The sequence below is a fragment of the Dendropsophus ebraccatus genome, chromosome 7, assembly GCF_027789765.1.
Source record: "Dendropsophus ebraccatus isolate aDenEbr1 chromosome 7, aDenEbr1.pat, whole genome shotgun sequence".
In the NCBI taxonomy this organism is placed as follows: domain Eukaryota; kingdom Metazoa; phylum Chordata; class Amphibia; order Anura; family Hylidae; genus Dendropsophus; species Dendropsophus ebraccatus.
In genome coordinates this window covers 40774488-40797303 of record NC_091460.1, presented here as the reverse complement: position 1 = coordinate 40797303, position 22816 = coordinate 40774488, and the positions used below count along the sequence as shown (strand labels likewise).

At 44.0% G+C, this 22816-nt stretch overlaps 1 protein-coding gene and 1 long non-coding RNA gene across 3 annotated transcripts in view; one reads left to right on the top strand and one right to left on the bottom strand.

The window, feature by feature from the left end:
- LOC138797354 (uncharacterized) overlaps positions 1-15878 on the bottom strand; it is a 93690-nt gene extending 77812 nt beyond the window's left edge. Inside the window, exons 1-2 of the long non-coding RNA XR_011363922.1 lie at positions 15705-15878; positions 10657-10707 (exon numbers count right to left, since the gene is read on the bottom strand). This is a non-coding gene — a long non-coding RNA (uncharacterized lncRNA). The remainder of the gene's footprint in view (positions 1-10656; positions 10708-15704) is intronic.
- The window catches only part of KIAA0232 (KIAA0232 ortholog), a 31235-nt gene continuing 23746 nt past the window's right edge, over positions 15328-22816 (top strand). For both annotated transcript variants that reach the window (XM_069977393.1, XM_069977394.1), the window contains exons 1-2: positions 15328-15745; positions 21518-22004. In XM_069977393.1, the coding sequence (XP_069833494.1) occupies positions 21777-22004 (228 nt within the window). In that variant the 5' untranslated portion in view covers positions 15328-15745; positions 21518-21776. The remainder of the gene's footprint in view (positions 15746-21517; positions 22005-22816) is intronic.

Here is a 22816-nt window from a genome sequence, read left to right as displayed (position 1 = left end):
CTTGTAGCCAGTGGTGTTTTTTTTCCAGAATTTTACAGTTCGAATTTGGGGCCTCCTGACTCTTGGAAGAGGAAAGGATGGGGCATGTTGGATTTAACTGCCTCCCTGTTTTGCTTTTGGGAAAGTAAGCTGTCACCAGAGATGTCTGGCAGCAGTTTAGCCCCCCATTCATTCTGAACACATAAACCCTTCATTTTAGTGTATAGGGTAAGCGTGAGAAATAGATATCAGGCCAACAGGTTGTCCAAACAGATTGTATGCTGGCAAAATGTATTTCTTGAATGAAAGATCTTTTATCCGTCAATCGGCCATAAATTATAAACATAGCCAACTCCTTTGCAGGTAATGATAATCTGTCATCAACTGACTAAAATAATCATCCATTGTTAAATTTCGATGAACAATTGTTTTGGTATAAACTATTTTCTTTTGTCAATTGGGCGCACAATTCAGACAGCTATCCTTCCCAATACCTCCATACACCTGTGCAAGTGTTTATGTGTTCTGAATGGGTAAAAGAGGAGTAAGCAGCTGCTAATTTTCTCTGGTGAGAGCTTATCTCTGTCAAAGCAAAAGGATATAGGCCCTATTACATCAAGCGATTATCGGCTGTATTAATGGCCGTTACGGATAATCGCTTGCTGTAATAGCTAGGGTTCAAAGACAACGATCAGCCAACATGTACGAAGTCGGCTGATCCTTGTCTTTCAACATGTTAAAAAATTCTTCAACGATAACGACGGCAGCAGACCGCTGCTATCCTCTATGGGCTGAGAGCCCCTCCTGCAGCTCACTGCCCCCCCCCCCCCCCCCGCACTTAACTGCTCACAATCGGCGTGTGTAATAGCGCGAGCAGCAAGCGGGGAATGAGAAGCAAGCGAGTGCTCATGTGACACGTCCTCCGGATCAGCCCATGTAATAGGGCCTTTAGGTAGGCCAATCCTTTCCCCCACTACATAATCTTTTGAGGGAGAGTCAGGAGCTCCCTATGCACATCAGAGAGTTGGCTGGTCCCACTGAAGTTAGCAGGTTTGTATGTTCCTTAAGGCCCTATTACACGGAACGATTATCGGCTGTATTCGGCCGATAATCATCCCATGTAATAGAAGGCAACGATCAGCCAAAATGAACGATGTCAGCTGATCGTTGCTATAGTTTGTCTTTCAACATATTGAAAGACAAACAGCAATGATAGCAGCGATCTGTTCACTCCATGGAATAGGAACGGCAGCAGCAGATCGCCGTTATCCTCTGTGCATTGCCCGGATGATCTAGCGATCACCCGGGTAACCCTCCCCGTGGCCTCCCCTGCACTCACTCGCTTGCTAACGCCGCGTATGATGGGGCCTTTGGGTAAAGGCGCCTGCTATCATAAAAATGTTATATAATCTCTCAGTGTCATATTATAGAGCAGGAAGAGCTAAGCAGATCTACTAGATATTTTCCCCACCAACGTATAGATGTTAATCTACTCAGCTCTTCCTTCTCTATAACACACAAGATTACATAGCATTTCCATTGTAACAGGTTTCCTTTAAAGTTAGAGCAACAAATTAAAGGACACATTTATTCATGTACTTTACACGTTAGTCTATATTAGTATATATATATATATATATACTACCTCTAAGGGCCCTATTCCACAGTAACGATAATTGGCCGGATCGGCCCCATTTGGCCCGATTCGGCCGATTATCGTTCGGTGAAATAGAGAGAACAATCAGCCGATGATCGTGTCATCGGCTGATCGTTCATTTAGGGCCAGACCTAAAATCATCGTTCCCCCACCGCGCATCGCTGAATAGCGGTGCGCGGCGGGCGACCGACGATCTGACAAGCAGCAGCATACATTACCTTTCCAGGCTTCTTCTCCGCGCTGTCTTCATCCCTGAGTCCCGCGCGCTCTATCTTCAGAATGGCCGGTCAGCTGACGGAGCGCTCAGCCAATCACAGGCCAGGACCGCCGTGGCCTGTGATTGGCTGAGTGTGGCCTATCACATTGTTGATCGGGCCCTCCTTGGCCCGTGGAATAGGACCCTTAGTAGTCTTTTGTTTGAAACTATGAATTCAGACAATCACCCAGTCACTAGTAATGACGCTGACTTCTAAGTGGTGACAAGACATCTTCAAAGATCCTCCCTCACTTCAATATCTGTCATGGTTTATTAGGTATGGCCGCATCAAACACAGTGTCAAGGACACGCACACTAAAAATATTTAGCCACTGACTAAAAAGAGCAGGTGTGGCAAGTAATTATAAAAGCACTTTATATGAACATAAAATGACTGGAATCTTTACCAGCAGGTAACAAATTTTTTTTTTTTTGCTAACATGCAAAATGTATGGCAGCTGCATTTTGTGTCACTATTGCAGAATCTATACCCAGACAACCCATGGTGCCACTGCACCAAACAGATTACTAGAGGATTCCACAGTGTTCTAAGTTACATGCAGTAAACTTATGGTCCTTTTACATGGAACGATTTATCGTTCGAATTTGCTCGATAACGATCGAATTCGAACGATAATCGTACGTGTAAACACAGCAAACGATCAAGCGACGAACGAGAAATCGTTTATTTTGATCTTTCAACATGTTCTCAAATCATCGTTGATCGTTCGCAAAAAACTCGCAGATCGTTCAGTGTATACAGTCTTTCGCCTATGTGTGAGATAGGCTTAAGCGATCGCAAAACGATTTTTCCGTACGATGTATCGTTCCGTCTAAACGCTGATCGTTATAAAAAAAAAAAACATTGTTCATTCAAAATCGTTTATCATGCGATCGGGCGAATTATCGCTTCGTGTAAAAGTACCATTAGTCCAGGTATAGCAGCTGTAATACATGAGCATAAAATCAGCTTTTATTTGGCATTAGATACTGTCATTACAACAGCTTTTCTATGCCTAAAAGAGGAAACTATGATTTGCAGGTATTATAGAAATGTCTTCTCATTTACCATGATAATGTTAGCAGCATTGTTTTACTACTTTCTAAAACAATGCAATTGATCCAAACTTTATTAAGATTCTATAGTGTTATACGCATTATATCACAGTTGTTTTTGTATATAATAAAAATGTAGTGCATTGTCTTCTAGTAGTTTTGAGCAGTGAGGCTGGAAGTATCCATGTTTTCCAGGACTCACCAACTTCTGCAGCTGCGAAGAGTCAAATGCCAAACGTTCTGTATTTTTTCTGTTTAAGGAAATAGGAGTTTGTTACTTAGTAATCTAAGGTATAATAAGGGACTAATGCTCAGTGTAAAACTCACCTTCCTAGGTTCCAACAAAAGTATCCTAAAGCATTATATCTGACAGGAAGCTGAATGCAATGTGCAAATTGCATTCAGCTTCCCGTCAGACATGATGCTGCATGACACTTTCTTTCCTGCCACCTACTGATCATGCAGGTGAATGCTGGACAAACTGAAAGAGCACTGTGAGAATGTAAAAGTGCACATCTCTTCTATGGCTCCAATAACATTTACTTTTTTGATCCATATTTCCAGTATACGTCAGGACACTGGTAAATTGTTATACTTATGTATAGCCACAGTGGGTTCATTGACTTTACCGGACTGAATATAGTCTATTAGTGACTAATTTTAATCTATTTTCTAAACTATACTTCTCTTGTGTTGAGCTGCAGTTCATCAAGGATAGCCGCACCTTTCCCTGCAGAATTTGCAGACACCATCGAGAACTGGAAGTTGCATCCCACATACAGTATATCATTTCCTTTTTTTTAATTTTTCACATACAGAGCAATGTTTTAGTAGGTTTTTAGCCCACACCAATATTGTCAAACCATAGAGGGAAGTATACCTTGCATGGTAATTCCAATGAATTACCACATGTACGGCTTTTAGAGAAGTGTGGCGGTTCCAATTTCAATAGTAAATCACAGCATTCTCTCTACTGACTGGCATCCTGGCTGGAGACTTGTTACTGCCAACACGGGTCTATAAATAGGTCATTCATTTCGGATCAAGATTAGGTATTCTGACTAGAGAAATACCGGATATACAATTTACACAAATGATCAGAGAATCATAAAGCATTCTCTAGAGGTTGTGTTTTAACAATGGCAATACAATCCTTAGAACAAGTTGGGTTCTCTATAAATTTTAGGTTTCGAGTGATAGATGAAATAAAATGTATGCTCTCCTTAATGGAAAGAGGGAAATAAACTAATATTAGAAAGCTAGCCTCAAACATTGGGTTATTGTCTGCACATAGGCAGATTTTAGGTGGTTTCCATGAACCATCTAATGTATATGTTACAGGAAATGTGTCAAGTATTTATTTTTAGTTTATGTCCTAGTTTTTGAAGACAGCGGCAATCCCCAAAGACAATATAAAGAAGGTGTCCTGTTGAGATAAATGGGAAAGGTGTCTGGGAATGCTCTGTGATCTTTGAAGTGGTCATTCCACAGAAAGAGGAAGGAAGACTGAGCTGTGAACATCATCTATTGTCTTCTCTTTATACTAGTGTCACTGTTCATTGTGATTCTGTACAGATTACTTTTCCACAGCCTCCTCCTTATCATCAAAAACCAAACAGGAAGTCTCGGCTAGTTTTAATCCTCGTGATGAGATGGAAAACTGCAAGATCTCTAGATTAGATTATAATTATTTTATGATATAGAAAGTAAAAGGGAAAATTAGGAAAAAAATTCTTCTAACATAAAACCTAGATTTAAACAATAGGTGATTCACTCATGACACATATAAACATGTTTTTTTTTTTTTTTAATGTTGTAGCTACATCTTATTGTGCAGATGATCGCTGGATCACTCATCGGGCCCAAGCAAACAATCTGACAGCTTAATTGTCCTTGATTCCTCCAGGTCTAAGAACACACAGCTTGGCTCAGCATTCTTGTGTACCAAATGGATGGGGAAAAAAGGAGTTAGCCACTACCAGAACCCTTCTGGCGATGGCTTAGCTCTCTGAAAACAAAACCATAGGGCAGTTGAAGTCCAGCATGCCCAATCTCGAGGAGAGACCCCCACCACACATTAGATAGTTAGCCAGTCCTACTGGTAATGGGGGGTCAGATGACTTCTTGTAATCTTTATATCATTACATATGGGAAGAGATATTAAGTGCAATCTTTCTACAAACAGTAGCCTGCCATCAGTGAGAGCAATACAACATAGACTTCTCCTAGACTGATTCTAATTATCTTGGGGACAGAAGAATGCACATTTGGCTGTCTTTCCTGATTACCCCATGAACATAACTACACGACCCAGTTAAATGTTTCTGTGTCCTCAATGAAAAGGGTGGTAGGCCATTGCCAGACAGCAAAAGGGTTAAAGGCCCTATTACACGAAACGATCATCGGCCGTTACGGCTGATAATCATCTCGTATAATGGAAGGCAACGATCAGCCAACAAAAACAATGTCGGCTGATCGTTGCAGTCGTTTTTCTTTCAACATGGTAAAAGACAAACGACTAATATAGCAATGGTCTGCCGCCATCGCTCCGTGGAACAGAAGCGGCGGCAGCAGACTGCTGCTATGTGCTATGGGCTGCCCGGACGATCTATCGATCACCCGGACAGCCCCCCTGCAGCTCCTCCTGTATTTACCTGCTCGCTGTCGCCCCGTATAATAGCGGTGGCAGCGAGCAGGGAATGAGGAGCAAGCAAGCGCTAAAAGTGCTCGTTTACCCCTCTCGGTTGCCCCGTGTAATAGGGGCTTTAGGCACCATTTTCACTTTTTCCTACAGACCCAAAGAAAACCTTTCACTATGAAAATGAAGTCTAATCTGCAGGCACCATGTTACAGAGCATAAGTTGCTGAACAGACTCCAGGATTCCTTATCCGCTCACTGTGGCCTAGGCAGTCATGTAGTCATGTGGGCGATCCTAATCAGTAAGTGTGTACATAGAGAAGGCTGTTAATCAGCCAGTAGGACCACCCACTTGACCAGTTACCCTGAATAAGCAGAACTGTACACAAATAAGATAGTTATCCAGGATTTATCTATGTATGCTATTTGACATGTAAGAGTTGTTGTGCAATAACATTTTAGACAATAGACGACTTTAGTTTGTCCACATTGCACATCTCCTCTTGCTGGATGCACATGTGCAGTAGAGTTGTAAGATCTAGGTAGGACTGAGTAGCCATTAGGATTACTTGTGGCTGCATGTCCCCCATGTCTGTTGTAAACTACATACTCCTCTGTGTAACTAAAGAGATGCAATATAATCAGATTTAAAAGGGATTTCCCCATCTTATAAAGTAAGGTCATATCTCTAAGATATGCAATCACCTTATGTTTGGTGGTGATCCTATCTCTGGGACCCCCACTGGTGCTGAGATTAAATAGATTTGCAATCCCTACAATGTTTCTCTATGCACAGTGGTGCCCGTTCAATGCCTGAAGCACTGTGATCAGTGTCGATGGTAGGGTTCCCCTTTATCTTGTTCCAGACATTCCCAGCAATTTGATCAAATGCTCACTTGTCACAGGGACTTTAATTTCCCCCAATATAAAATGTCAAATCTACTGATTCTAGAAATCAATTTTGTTTGCGCTACTTTAAAAATTATACTTATTATATAGCCTCCACTTGTCTTGACCTATACTATAAAGTTATTTTTTAAAGCTTTTTATTATTTTTTGTTATCAGAAAAGAAAGACAATGCAAACCTAGAAGACAATACAAAAGCATGTAAACAATTGCATATAAAATAAAGGAGTCCAGTCCCATACATTTAGATATCACCATAACAGAGTTAAGAAGACGTCTTCATTTACACACAATAGAGCTTATCTTGCCCTTTGTCATTTAATTTCTGAATAACAAAAGGAACAAAGCAGAGATTAGATTTCATCTGATGAGTGTGAGACGGAGGTCGTCAATGGTGCAGACAACAATCAAGTCCAGAGACTCTCTGAAGCTCCATTTTGCCCAATTGTCAGTATGTAGGATGGGGTCCCCCATACACAATAGAAGCTAGCTGAATTTAATGACTAAATGTGTACTATGTATGGTGGCTTTCTAAGCCCTATTACACAGGAAAATTATCTTGCGGAAAAATTGTTAAATCATTCGAATTTAAATGATAGTCATCCCATGTAATTGCAGGCAACAATCAAGAAATCGTTCATGTGTGGTTGATTTAGGGTCCTATTACACGGACCTGTAATAATAATATTAACTGTAAACTTGTGCTGATCTGCTAGATCGGCGCTCGTTTACTGGGCCTATTATGCGGCCTCATAATCGTTTAACAAGGGCTGCATGGACATCATTATCGATGTCCTTGCAGCCCTTGCTTAGACTGTATACATTACCTATCCATGCTGCAAAGCTCCTCTTGCGCTCTGCTTCTCACCGGGTCCCGCACACTGCAGCTTCAGAGCGGCCTGTTTCAGCTGACAGGCCGCTCAGCCAATCACTGGCCGCGGCGGTCCCGGACAGTGATTGGCTGAGTGGCCTTTCCTGAAAAACCTCTTTAAAGCGAATGAACTATCAGGTACATTAACTTCAAGTTTTGCCCATGGATAAAACTGTGCTGGGGCTGGGAAGCCAGTGCCGCTGTCCTTTTTTTGAACTGCGGGCCGTTTCCCATGTATGGTGCCGTTCTATTCATGTATGGTGCCGGGGGTGAAGCACTGGAAGCCGGACGGCCTGCCCCCAGTGGGAGCAAACCCCCGCCCCTCTACAATGTGGCTCTATTGATTCTAATGGAGCCACCTTCCAACTTCCCCGAAATTTTTTTTTGAAGTGGGAACAAAGCCTATATCTGTTCCATAATATGCATCTGTTACATGTGAACAGGTGTTTGAATGGGTGTACTGTCATTTATTGCAGACTTTCCATGTGGATCAAAAATCTGCAACAAATCCACCACATATACCCTGATCTTATTGGGGCTTTTAAATATAAGATCATGGTTGGATGGGCCAACTATGCAATGCAGTGGTGCTGTAAAACTGCAATTCCCATCATGCTTGAATACCTTTTATCCAGGCATGATGGCAATTGTTGTTTTACAACAGCTGGGGGCTGCAGGTTATGTACCCCTGGTCTAATATATATGGGACAGCCCGCCTTTGCCAATAGCAGGTGTTAAGGTCCTTTTACTAGGGACAATTTCGGGTAATGAGCGTTTCTCTGAAAATAAGGGCCCTTTTACATGGTCCAATGGCAGGCAGAACACACGCTTGCAGAGCCTTTACAAGGCTAAATTAATTGTGCATCCATGCTACCATTTGAATGCATCGTTGCCAGCTGAACATCCTCTGTTTAGACAGGGATATGTGCGGCCAACAGCAATAATTTATATGGCTGCACAAAAGATTCAGTCAGCCGATGAATTGTCAGTACTAGAGGCCCTTTTACACAGGACGATTATCAAGTACATAAGCTTTTCTAGGAACCCTCATTACTAATAATTGGCCTGTGTAATGCTGTGTTTACACGGAGCGATAATTCGCCCGATCGTACGATTAACGATTTCAAAGTAACAATTTTTCTTTTTTAACAATCAGCGTTTAGACCAGGCATGTCCAAAGTCCGTCTGGAGGGCCATTTGCGGCCCGCATTCCGAACTTTTACGGCCCCCCAGGTATCCAGCTTGCTATTATCTGCCTGTGTTATAAAGCATGTAGCATGTAAAATGGTCGGCCCTCGCACATGTTCACTTCATCAAATTTGGCACTCTTCGAAAAAAGTTTGGACATGCCTGGTTTAGACGGAACGATATATCGTACGGAAAAATCATTTTGCGATCGCTTAAGCCTATCTCACACATAGGTTAAATCGGTGAACGACTGTTTACACGGAACAATCTGCTAATTTTTTACGAACAACGATTTAAGAACATGAACATGAACATCAAAATGAACGATTTCTAGCTCGCCGTTTGATTGTTTGCTGCGTTTACACATACGATTATCATTCAAATTTGATCGTTATTGTGCTAATTCAAACGATTATCGTTCCGTGTAAACGCAGCATAAAAGGGCACCTAGTACTGACAGAACTGAGCTTGCTGGGTCCAAGCATCCATATTTACCAGAGTCAGGAGATACAGCTGCCGATCTCAGCTCATTTGACATGTCATGTGTGCTGTGTGTGGACTTCTCCCCACTCATTTTCCTGATCGGTCACGGTTTGAACACTCAGCCTCCGACCAATCAAAACTTTTGATATGTCTCTCTTTTCTTGGTGACAGTGCCCATTTAAGACAGACTTGTAAAATAACAAAAGCACGGTTATTATTTGATAGATTTCCAGGTATACGGAACTTCTGATTCATTCAGCATATTACACACCAGTCTTCACATATTACATCATGCAACTTCCGCAATTCTCACACAACAGTAGAAAAGTCAGGGTAATAGCAAAGAAGCCCATATGTGAAATTTTGTCAGGTTTTAAACACAGAGGCAGACATTTCCAATGATCCAAGCTTTCTGTTCACACTTAAAGGTGTTACAAAAATATGGCCACTTTCTTTCAGAGACAACACGACTCTTGTCTCCAGTTTAGGTGCGGTTTGCAATTAAGCTCCATTCACTTCAATGGAACTAAACAGCAAAACCCCGCCCAATCTGGAGACAAGAGTGGGGCTGTCTCTGGAAGAAAGTGGCCATATTTTGGTAGCACTGGATAACCCCTTTAAGCCCCTATTACATGGGGTGATCTCCGGGAGCAAGCGAGCCCCGACCTGTCTGGTCATCGCTCACTTGTTCCTAGTTCCCTGCTCGCTGCCAGCAATGTTACACACACCGACAGCAAGTGGGTAAGTGCGGGGGGCGGGGGAAGCTGCAGGGGGGCTTCCTGGACGATCTTTAGATTTGCTGACGTCGCTCCGATCCATACAAATTAGTTTCTATTCTTCCCCCATTGATAGCATCAGTCATTTATACAGTCCCTGGTACCACAGAGGAGTCACTTATGTATGAACCTGTCAATCCATTTAGAGTTGTGTAACAATACATATTCCATACCTATGTGTGTAATCAGCCCCAAAAGGAATCTCAGTAATGGTGGACTGAAATGTGTGTACTGGAATGTCTATGGAACGTGTCATTATGACATCCAGAACATATAATTACTTTCGGCTTGTTGAGCACTATATAAAAATGTCAAGGACAGCGGTATACAGAGCTGTATAATGAAATGGATACTGATGTATCATGCTCTGAATGTGTTACAATAGTAGGTCTGTAGGTCAAAGCAAAGCTTTATGCAATATGCGCTCACATCTGCGTCAGAGACTCGCTTAAATCTGACGGGAAAATTTGTTCTGTGTAATGGTTCCAATAACAGAACCAGACACCGCCATTGTGTGATACATCCTGCCATTTATGATGAAAACCACACTGTGAGTGTAAGCAGAGCATTATAACAGGTGTTATAAAAAGCATTTACTGTATATGGTGGTAATGGTGGTCTATGAACGTTTTTCAGTGTAAAATAGCTTGTTAAAGTGGCGGCAGAATACAGATTACATATGGCCGCTCTGGAAATCACTTGGTCATGGTTAGCTTGTGCTTATTGTCAATTTAGACAAAATTTTATCCCGAAAAATCACAAATATGATTTCATAGTCACATAATATGGCCACATTTTTGGGTGTGTATTACCGCCTGATTACGTTTCTGATTACCTGAACTGACCTTATTACATTGCATTCATTTTAGCCTTGATCTCCGGTCTAGTCTGGACTTCTATGGATAAAAAAAAAAAAACAACACCAACATATCAATTTTTCTACAGATTCCCAACAATATTTTTCATTTAAGGGTAGTATTACACAGGCTGATGAAGGCCCAATGATAACTGCTAGATCTGCACTTGTTTACTGGGCCTATTACACGGCCCGATTATCGTTTAACAAGGGCTGCAGGAACATTGTTACCGATGTCCTTGCAGCCCTTGCTTAACTTTATACATTACCTGTCCAGGGCTCCTCTGTGGTCTTCTTCTTCCCGGGTCCCACATGCTCCATCTTCAGAGCGGCCTGTCTCACCTTACAGGCCGCTCAGTCAATCACTGGCCGCGGCGGTCCCGGCCAGTGATTGGCTGAGCGGCCCGTCAGCTGAGACAGGCCACTCTGAAGCTGGAGCGTGCAGGACCCTAGGAGAAGACCGCAAGAGAAGCCCTGCAGCCTGGATAGGTAATGTATATTGTCAGCCGCCGGCCACGCACCGCTATTACACATAGCGATGCGTGGTCGGCGCCCGACAATTATAGGCTCAAACCTATATCAACGATCAGCCGATGATCGTTGTCATCAGCTGATCATTGTATTTATTACACAAAACGATAATCGACCGAATCGGGCCGATTTGGCCGATTATCGTTCCATGTAATAGTACCCTAAGACATTTGCGTTGAAGGTGCTATTGCAGAATCCATTTAAATATCAGGACAAACAACCGCTGCCAGCAGAAAATTACCAAAACCAGACAGAAATGTAACGGACTACACTGAAGTCAATGGGGTCTATCAGGCTTCATTCGTGTGTAACACACAGCAGTCCATTTGACGGCACGAAATTTGTGATGAAGGGTCTTGAAATTAAGGGGAACCAATTGCCACATTTGTGCTGATTGAGCTCCCAGAATGGCTGCATGCACCTCGCAGCTGGGTCTTCAATGGTGTTCGGGCTTCCAGGCTCCGTAGTCTTCATGTCCAGTAAAATACTTTTTAATCCTGCGCGAGGTGTGTGCAGCTGTTCTGGGAGGCCAATTATTTTCAGTTTTGATATATTACCAATATGTATGAGATAAATGATGGGTTTTCTTTTTGTTCAAAGTTTTCTAAAAATGTATAGATTTTAACTACATTAAAGGGATTGTCCAGTGATGTCGAGTGATGATGAATGCACATGATCGGTGTGAAACCATTCTGCCCCCGGCTCTGTGTATAAGCCCTACTGGATCAGAATAGGAAACATGCACAGAAGCAACCCAGCATGATTGTATCCATGGATACCCGAACTTTCAGTGGCAGAATGGATTTCAATGTACAGTACATCATGACAGGTATGGTTTAACTGTTTGCCAATGTTCGGGAAGTCCCGTAGAGAATGAATGGCACAGTGATCGAGTATGCACACTGTGGTTCCATTCTCTCATAGCACAAGGGACATCTGTTCTCGATTAAAGGGGGTCCCTGCAATCAGACAATCCGTATTAGCCAGTACCTGTCCTGTGGATAGGGGATACCTTTGAATCTTGGGATATTCCTTTTAATGGGATTGGCCACTTTATAGTAGAGGTTCTAAACACTGCTATGGCGTGCAACTAAAAAGTGTAAATGTGATTATCCTATACCCCAGCTGTTCTCCTGAAGACCCCCTGCTGCTTATGAATGGGATATGTAAACAATGGACGGCAGCCGTCACCACATCTGTGGGTTGTAAAGACCCTTTTATACGGGCTGATTATTGACTGAATGAGAGAACGTTCATAGAAACCTTAGTTCCTGATAACTGACTTGTGTAAGAGCCAGCGATCAAATAACAAACTAGGAAAACACTTATTTATCGACTTATCGGGTAGATATACACTGCACCATATAAGGGAGCATTTTATGTGCGTGTGAGAATTAACCCCTTAAGGACCGGGTCAATTGTTACCTTTTGCGTTTTCGTTTTTTCCTCCTCACCTTCTTAGACCCATAATTTTTTTATTTTTCCACCTACAGGGCCATGTGAGGGCTTGTTTTTTTCTGGGCAGGTGTACTTTGCAATGGCATCTTTCAATCTGCCATAACATGAATGACCGAACCCCCAAAATATCATTTATGGGGTGAATTATGGTAAAAAAATGCGATTCCACAAATTTTGGGGGGCTTCCAGGTTTACGTAATGCACTTTACGGTAAAACTGGCATTTGTTCTTTATTCTATAGGTCGGTCTTAAGACAGCGATATGCATGTTTACTAGGTTTTCTAATGTTTTACTATTTTTATTAGCAGTAAAAATTTTTGCAAATAGGTATATTTAAAATGGCCCTATTGTGACTCTCACAGCGCTTTTATTTTTTCACCTATGGGGTTGTATGGGGCATCATTTTTTGCGCGTGATCTCTAACATTTTTTTCTAGATTGCTTTTTATTAATTTTTTTATAGATAAAATGTAATTTAAAAAAAGCAATCTCTGCGTTTTTACCGCTTTTTGTTCACGGTGTTCATAGTGCTGGAACAATATTGTTTTATTTTAATAGATTGGACACGCTGCAGGGTTCCGATCAGTAAGTGACAGGATATGCTCCTGTCACTTACACTTAAACACCGTGGTCGCATTTAAGTGGTTAATGGCGGGCACGCAATCGCGACAGCCCACCATTGAGGGTGAGGGCCTGGCTACTGATAGCAGCTGGTTCTCACCGGCTATGAAGCGAGTTAAGCTCCTGAGCTTGCTCCATAGCCCGCTACCCCAGCAGGGCATACATTTACGCCCTCTTGCGCCAAGGCCCAGGCTGCGGGGGCATAAATGTGCGCCCCTGGGCGTTAAGGGGTTAAATAAGTGTTATACCTAAACACAGTACTTCTAATATTATAGTAACGCCTTGTGCATTGTCTGGAGAAGTCTGGCAAAAATTTTTATTAAAGTATTGTATTGCCCCCCAAAAGTTATACAAATCACCAATATACACTTATTATGGAAAATGCTTATAGGCAGGCCCGCTTCTGCCATGAGGCGGAATGAGCATTCCGCCTCAGGCGGCAGATTTTGCAGTCCGGCAGGGGGCGGCATTATGTCCCCCCTGCTGTCATTTTTGTTAAGTATCACTTAACAAAAATGACAGCGGCCGCTCACCTGTCCCGTCGCCTGCGCTCTCCACATCCCGTCAGGTCCCGCGATGTCACCTTGCAGCTGTCACGGACCTCCAGGCTGTGGTGAGTGCCGGGGTAGTGGGGGACGCGCTGGGGTGATCGGGTCGCACGGGGCCGCCCTACGCGACCCGATCACCCCACTCACTCACCACAGCCTGGAGGTCCGTGACAGCTGCAGATTGACACCGCGGGACCTGACGGGATGTGGAGACAGCGGAGAGCGCGTGCCGGCTGCGGCGTGGGACAGGTGAGCGGCTGGCTGTGGGGGAGGGGGGGGTTGCGGGGGGGGATGCCGGCCATCACTCGGGCGGCCGCCTGAGGTTTGCCTCAGGCGGCAGAAACCCCAGAATCGGCCCTGCTTATAGGGTAGCTTTACGCGTACTGGATCTGCAGAGGATTTCACGCTGCGGATCCTGGTAGTGTGAAGTTGAAGGGGTCACATACCTGCAGCGGAATTTTCATTCCGCTGCCAGTATGTGACCCGGCCCCTTTGACCCCCTGCCGCCCGCAGCCCCCGGCCCAGAGCATACATTACCTGCTTGTCGCCATGGCTGTGTGAGGCTCCTAGCTCCCCTTGATCCTCATCAGCCAATCAGTGCACGGCAGCACTGATTGGCTGATGGGGAACGAGCGGAGCCCGAAGCCTCACACACAACCGCGGCACCGAGCAAGTAAAGTATGCTCTGGGCCAGGGGGGCAACGGGGGGTTAAGGGGCCAGGTTACATATCCGCAGTGAAATAAAAGTGCATTTTGCTGAAAACTCGCATTGTGAAATCCACTGCGGGTCCGGTGTGTGAAGCTACCCATGAAGTGCTTTTTTCCCTGCACTTACTACTGCATCAAGGCTTCACTTCCTGGATAAAATGGTGATGTCACTTCCTGGGTAAAATGGTGATATCACTTCCTGGATAAAATGGTGATGTCACGACCCGACTCCCAGAGCTGTGCGGGCTGTGGCTGCTGGAGAGGATGATGGCAGGGGGGACACAGGGCACTGGAGGGACACTGAGCATCCCTCTGCCATCATCCTCTTCAGCAGCCACAGCCCGCACAGCTCTAGGAGTCGGGTCGTGACATCACCATTTTATCCAGGAAGTGAAGCCTTGATGCAGTAGTAAGTGCAGGGAAAAAAAAGGACTTTATAAGCATTTCCCATAATAAGTGTATATTGGTGATTTGTATAACTGTGTGTGTGTGGGGGGGACGGTTATACAATACTTTAGGGTACACACACGGCATATACGCTGCGTATTTACTGCTGCGATACGCAGCAAATACGCAGCAGATACGCAGCAGATTAGATCTAAATAACTGAACACAGCATCAAATCTGCACCACCAAATCTGCTTTCATTACCCATAGCAACCAATCGCAGCACACCCTAAAGTTCTTTTTTTTTCATTTGTTGCCAAATACAACCAATCACAGTTCTTCTTCTAGTTTCCACTCTTCTTTGTGTTGCTCATAACAACCAATCACAACGCAGCTTTCACGTTTATCAAGGGCAGTCTATAAAACGAAAGCAACGCTGTGATTGGTTACTATGGGCAATAAATGCTACGGTTTTTCTTCCTGCCCCGGTATACACGGCAGACCAGTACTCCGCATCCTCCCTGTAGCACGGCCGCACACGGGGGCCCCACATATTCCTACAACACTATTAGCAGTTAGATAACCGCCGCCAATTCCCGCCTCTCATCGCCGTCAGCGCGCATGCGCGGGAACGGCTGCCCGGCCGTGAGACGCCGAGTGACGTCAGGGCGAAGGTGGGCGTGTCCTTGGAGGAGCTGTTCTCCGTCACTCCCGGAGCGGGCTGCAGTAGTCTGGAGGGAGCGTACCGGGGAGGCCGGGGCTGACCTTCCCTCCTCCTCCCTCACCTTTACCGGCACTCCGTGTCTACACGTCCGATACTTGGCAGGTAAGGCGCCGCTCCTTGTCCCCTCTCGGGAAATGCCGCTGGTTCCCCCTTCTCTGGGGCCTGTCCAACATGGCTCCCGGTACCGGCTCGCCGGCCTCTTCATGTGGTGCGTGTTTCCCGTGGATCACGGGTAATGACCTTGCTGTGCCTCGTTGCCTGCAGTACGTGAGCTGCCACCTGCGCCCTCCCCTCCCCCATGGCCCCTTACACCTCTATCACCCGTCCTGGTTGTATCGGAGACTATAGTCATGGTTCTTAAAGGGGAAGTCCACCCAGTATAGCATATCAGTGTGATGTAGGGGGAGACACGGTGATGGAGGGGCAGGGGCCCAGTGATGGTCAATGATAGGAGATATGGGGGGCCCTTTGTTCTGATTGACGGGGGTCTCAGTGATAACTCCCAGCATGCCCTGCCAGTATTTGGGGGTCTTCAGCTTAGGCCTCCCATTACAGTAAACCAGCTGGTTGCCATTGGATACGTATCTATAAATAGACTGTAGCAGCCCCATTATCCGCGCTCCATTCACTATGGCGGCCAATGTTGCGTGTATCCTGTGTGTGCGGTCATAGAGGACGCTCTGATCCCTGTCAGGGAATAGGCACAAGCCTTGTGGAAACACCAAGTGTCATAAATGTAAGATTGCTTGCATTCACTGACTGCAAGCGGTGAAAGTATGTCGATACTGTATTGATGACTATGTGCAAGACTGGCCGCATTCACTGACGGCAAGCGGAGATCCATACCATGGTAGGATGGGAAGGTATATAGGTACACAGCTCATCACATTCTATTACAAGGCTATGACTGTGTTCACTGACAGCAAGCGAAGATTCTACCATATACAGATAATTGTTCATTGTACAATGTATCCGATATATAGAAGAGACTTTATTCGCTGACGGCCAGCAAAGATCTTACACTGGTCAGGGATAGAACCATGTACAGATACATGTTCATTGTATAGTATAATGTATCAGATATATAAAACAGATACTTCATTCACTAACTGCAAGCAAAGATTTTGTACTAGTAAGGGATCAAACCATATACTGTTAAATATCCACTGTACTGTACAATGTATAAGGTATATAGACAAGAGACTGCATTCACTGACAACAAGCAAAGATCTTATACTGGTAAGGGATCCAACGTTATATGTTAATGCTCATTATACAGTGATGCCTGGGTCATTGCAGATGGAATATATATATATATATATATATATATATATATTCCATCTGCAATGACCCAGGCATCACTGTTCAATGAAATTTATACATATATATTATAGAGATTCTACTGGGTTCATTCTACTGGGTCATTATAGATAGATATATATATATATATATATATATATATATATATATAGTTATATATATATATAATATGATACATTTCATTGCACAGTGATGTCCAGTGGATCACCTATATAAAAGAGACTGTTTGCATTCACTTTCAGCAGGCAGAGATCTTACCATGGTAGAAAATTATAGGTATCCTTTCATAGTATGGTAATGCCCAACACATTACATTGTATCAAAGTGTAACAAGCCGAGACATGGGTGTAGATGTGTTTGCATTCCCTGACAACAAGCAGAGATCTTGGTAATGGTAACAGATGAGGAGTTTATATATCCTCTCATTGTGCATATATGAGCTGGACGCCCTTGTACAATGAGACATTACCAACCCAATTGGATCCCTTACCATTGTTAGGATCTTTGCTTGTTGTCAGTGAATACAGTGTTTTCTACATCCATTATGTATTTTGTTACAAGAGGGGACTTCAGTACATCGTAATGAGATGGGCATAGACTGTCTGTATTCACTGACAACAAGCAAGGCTCTTACCGTGGTAGAAACTGTATTTATTGGACAATAACTCATAGTTTATGGCACTGTATGACTTCATGGATGTTTCTATTCATCTCCAGCAAACAGTCCTATGATCTTCCTATGTCTCCCCTCATTATGTAGTGTCACTCTGCTTATTACACTGTATCAGAGGTCTATGGTGGAACAAGCCAGGGGATAGATACAGCCTGCCTACATTCACTTTCAGCAAGCAAAGATCTTATTATAGTAGAATAATAGTCTATATGTAGTGTTTCATTGTACACTGGTTCAGCCTTGTGTATGTAGAAGCAACTATATATGCCCCTCTACAGATACGTCAGATATGGGGGGGGGGGGGGGTTAGTATCACCCACCTAGATGTGCTGCTATATGTCTGCTATATACCATCTTTTATACTGTGTATACTTTGTGTATGATAGCAGAAATGGTATATATACTATTGTGACACTGTACATGGTATACATGTATACTTGTGTTAGATGTACCTTGTACACGGTATATGATTGTATTATAAACGTATATACATACTGTACGCCTTGTTCTTGATGTCTCATCCTCTGATTATATGCTGACATTATAAGTCACCCTTCCTGCCCTTTCAAGGGTTAATGAAGGACACCTCCCCCCCCTCCCATGGTGTAGACTCATTGTTTGTGGCTGGATAGGGTTGGGGGGGGGGTGCTGTACATCTACATTCCCTGATGTGTCCCCCCTCCCCCATCAGTACAAGGGGCTGATGCAATCTGACAGTGTGTGTGAACGGGATCTTCAGCTCATCATATGGAGACACTCCTCCCCCACCCTCCGTGTCATGTGTGAGAAGCATCTCTCCTCCTCCTGCGGGTCATCGGCAGCACCCCCGCCCGTCCCTGGTGTACAGGAGGAGGGGCGCCATTGCCATCAGACATTTTGTGTGTGTGTTTTTTCCCTGGCATGTTGAGTTCATGTGAGGTGAGAACAGGGAAGGAGGTACAGGAAAGGGGGGATAGAACCCACTTATGATGCAGCTGCTGTCTAGTTCCCCTTCTCTTGCAGTCGCTCTGTACAGATGTAGCAGAGCTGAGGCTTTTGATTAGACTGGGTGACTTTACATGGGACTGCAAACCTGCTCTTTAACCGTTGTTCTGAGGTTGTGCTATGCAGCTGTGGAGTGTTACCAGCTCTGCTACATGTTAGGTGGAATAGCCAAAAGCAGTGCCCCCCAGCCTGCAAAATTACTGACCGGTGACAGCATGTGCATGGTGGGGGTTGTAGTTATGCAACAGCTGGAGAGGCACAGGATGGGGGTCATTGGCATAGTGTCCACAGGTTAAGAACAAACCGCTCCCTGTACTGTCACCCCATAAGGTTACTACCTGCACCTTGCAGAATGGGGTGTGTATGAGATGTTTGGAGTAAGGGGCCCCTGTGTAATGCTTTCGCCTTGCATCAGGTTTGTGAATACTCCGGGAGGCCCAGCTGTGGTGGTCCCTGCTTGGATCATGGAAAATACCATGTATGGGGGAGGGTTGCACATTTACCATTTCTACTAGACAGTCTCCTAACACCTCACATAGTACACACACTAATACACATCTAGCAAGGGGCTCCACCATGAGGGGGGGAGGGGTAGGGTCATTTCTAGGCTCCCACCCATTGGAATGCAGTGTGAAACATACATACAGATGGCCATCCACATAGTGTTCTCATGCACGGACACATTATCCATAGACGTCTTTGGTTGCAGTTAGTAATGGCTGCACCTTTACTTTGCATTTACTCTTGATTGGCGCCCCCTCCAAGGTCTATTACGCAGGGGGATTATGGGCTAGTAGCGATCAGCGAATGAATGATCAAATACTTGTTTGTCAGCTGATTGGTCACTCTGACTAGCTGAAATTTCCTTGGCCATTGTTTGCATGTGTCGCCGTGTCATAGTCTGATTGCAGTGCCGCATAATTGCTCCAGTGATCTTTGCATTGCTGCGGCTGCTTAAAGGGATTTTCCCATAAAGGGCACTTGGCACCATAAAGGGCACCACCAATGTTCGTGGGGGAAGGGATGGTCAATGCCACTGGAACTTTCACCAATCACGCTGGTCCTGCCCGCCTTTAAACTCCATGGACTTGGGGTCCTATTAGACAAAGCGATTTCTCGTTTGCACCAATAAATGATTGTAAATGAGTGCTTGGGAACGACCTGAAGTCATTGACCATAGTACACAGAATAATAATCCTTAGGGTTCACTTATTTACACAGAAACATTACCTGACAGATTATCTGCCAAAGATTTGAAGCCAAAGCCAGGAATGGATTTAAAGAGGAGAAATCTCTGTTTTTCCTTTATGACCTGTTCTGTTTATAGTCTGTTTCTGGCTTTGGCTTTAAAATTTTGGCAGATAATCTGTCAGATAATCTTTCTGTGTAAATGGACCCTTACAATTACAATCAATCGTACACTCTAGTATACGAATGTTCGTAATTACGGAAGAACAATGTGTCCATACACCGAAAGCTTTGCGAATGATTAACAATGATTTTATGGTCACCTCAAAAGATGCCATCAGGGAGACACAAGCAAGTTTTCGTAAGTGGTTTGATCAATGCCTTTATACACTCTGAAAGATTACTGATTACTTCACTGCCAATCCATTCATATGGGAACACTGTTCTCATAATCACAAGGGCTCCCAGCGATCTCCTGAGGGGCTGTACCCTAAAGATATATGTTCACATGATATGGAAATGCTGTGTAATTTCCAGGTAATAGCATGCAGTGCCACCTGTTGGCTGAAATGTGTCACTGCGGCAGATGACCTTTGGTTCTTTTCCTATAAAGTGTAATTCGCCATACATGTCTCTGACAGCAGCTCTCACTCCAAGAACAAAAGGATCAGGCAGTTAAAATCCAACATGCCCAACCATTCTTCCTCTTGCCATTGGGGATAATAGGGATATTCCCTTACACATTAGATGAGAGGCCAGTTCTGGTAAAGTCGGTGGCTTTAGCCAACATTAATCCTGTGTATGGCCATCTTTTCTTCTAATGCCTTATTTATTATCTGATCAGGTAGAGAAGTAACTGTGCACATTTATAGTTTTGCCAGCTGGCGGCAGCTGTGTCACAATTTGGCGTCCGTCCGTCTTTAGTCCTGTGGGTTTGTAATTAGGTTTTTCATTGATTTGTCCCCCGGCACAGATTAGAGGTCACTTACCAGGACCAGTGCCGTGCTATAGAGTCATTGGTAGAATCGATGACCCGCTCATGGTTATAGACCATATTAGCTGAGATAGGAAGTGAAGGCAGCTGAGTGCAGATCCTATTTTGTGGCGTGCAGATCTCATTGTGACCCACTTACAGGTTACTTGTGCTATTTTTACACCTATAATTACATATAAGCTTTCTTTAGCTCGACCTGTACCCTTGTATAGCATCAGCTGATGTTTTCGCATCATACCCTGCTTATTGGTGGGAGGTGCAAAGCAACATGTGCATTTTGCAAGAAAACAATAGGAAATGTTCCCTGATCTCCACTGATGGTTAAGTGCATAAAAGTAAAGCTGCTTTATGCTAATATGTGTGATGTAATAGGGTTTGGTTGACAGCTTTTTTTTCCCATACACATGCACATTCTGTATAGCTGAGCATGCATGTGTTTCGTTGAGACTAGTAGTTCATTCATTGTGAATAGTTACGTGTTGACCATAATATGGTTCTTTTCATACTACATTATTTGACCAAGTTCAGCATACACAATGGGAAAACATTGGCACGTACGCTAAAGGTATCTAAAGTGCCCCATGTGTCTGACGTTTGTTACGGACATCCATATGCCATGTGCCAGACCTCTGCGTCTGTGGTGTGTCAGAGTAGTATATAGGTTGTGCTATGTGTATGTTACCTTTCCTAATTCTCCATTACTTCTGTTTCCCAGGTTCTGCCATAGAGGTAATCCTTCTGTCAATGTGAAAAGAGCACATCTTCATGTGTATCCACCTAGTAAGATGTATGTCGTCAATCATGCCTGAAGAATAAGAAGTCTCTCGAAGACTAAATGTCAGCAATGATAAATGATCTTCCTGGGATTGAAGTGTTTCACCAGATTCCTGGAATGAAGATCCTTTCCACCTTCTAAAAGCAACATCCTACCAAAAAAATGCTTCATATTCTAGGGATGCCAACTACCTAGATTCATGCGCCCTATCTGTACAGCTGTGGATGGTTTACCATCAGAAGGCATCTTAAGCTCGTTTCCTGGCCCCGTTTCTGTCTTTGAAATGTCGATGCTTCGTGCTTTAGACCCAGTCCAGACATGGCTGGGGCAAGAGCTGGAGAAATGTGGTATTGATGCCATGATATACACTAGATACGTCTTAAGTCTTCTGCTGCATGACAGCTATGACTACGACCTTCAAGAACAGGTATGACGGCTGATGTTTACTGTGGTTATTTTGTTCCCTTCACATGTGCATGCCAATGACCATGAAAGCTAATGACACTAATGTCCAATGGGGTCTATTGATTTTTAATAGGAACCATTGGGTTATTTTGTGGTCTGTATTACTTTTTACAAGAATAACATGCAGCCCTATTCTTCCTGTCAGTGACACTGAATGTGCTATGGAGTCCCTGATGCAGAGAAATCCCTTCTGCCAACGGAAGTTTGGGTATCCATGGATATGGCCACGCCAGGTCATTATTGTGCATGACCCCATTTTAATCTAATAGGGTTTGTGCATGGAACCGACCCTGGCATGGTCATATTCATGGATACCTGGACTTCAGGTAGCAGTGTAGATATCAGTCTAATTGGGTCAGCATACATAATGACAGGTATGCTTTAAAGCACAAATCTCATCCCAGAGATGAAAGCAGCGACACTCACGATCTTGCAAGCGATAACTTTTTCAGGTCATGAGCAGACATAAAAATGCAATTCCTTTAGCAGAACCATTTATCTATGACGTCCAGACGCAACACTTAAAGGGAAACTAACAGCAGGTTAGATGTATCTAACCTGCTGTTATGTCTTGATAGCGCATGGGGTGTGAAGGATGACAGTAGTTACCTTACCTTAATCCTCAGCACCTCTCTGTTTAAATTTGTAGTTTAATCTATATGCCAATAAGGACTACCGCTTTCCATGCACCAATCCGGCCCACCCTGCCTAATGAATGTTCATCTGGTGCTCTGCAGTGATGAGTGCTGGAGTGAAGTCACCTCAATGTGCTGC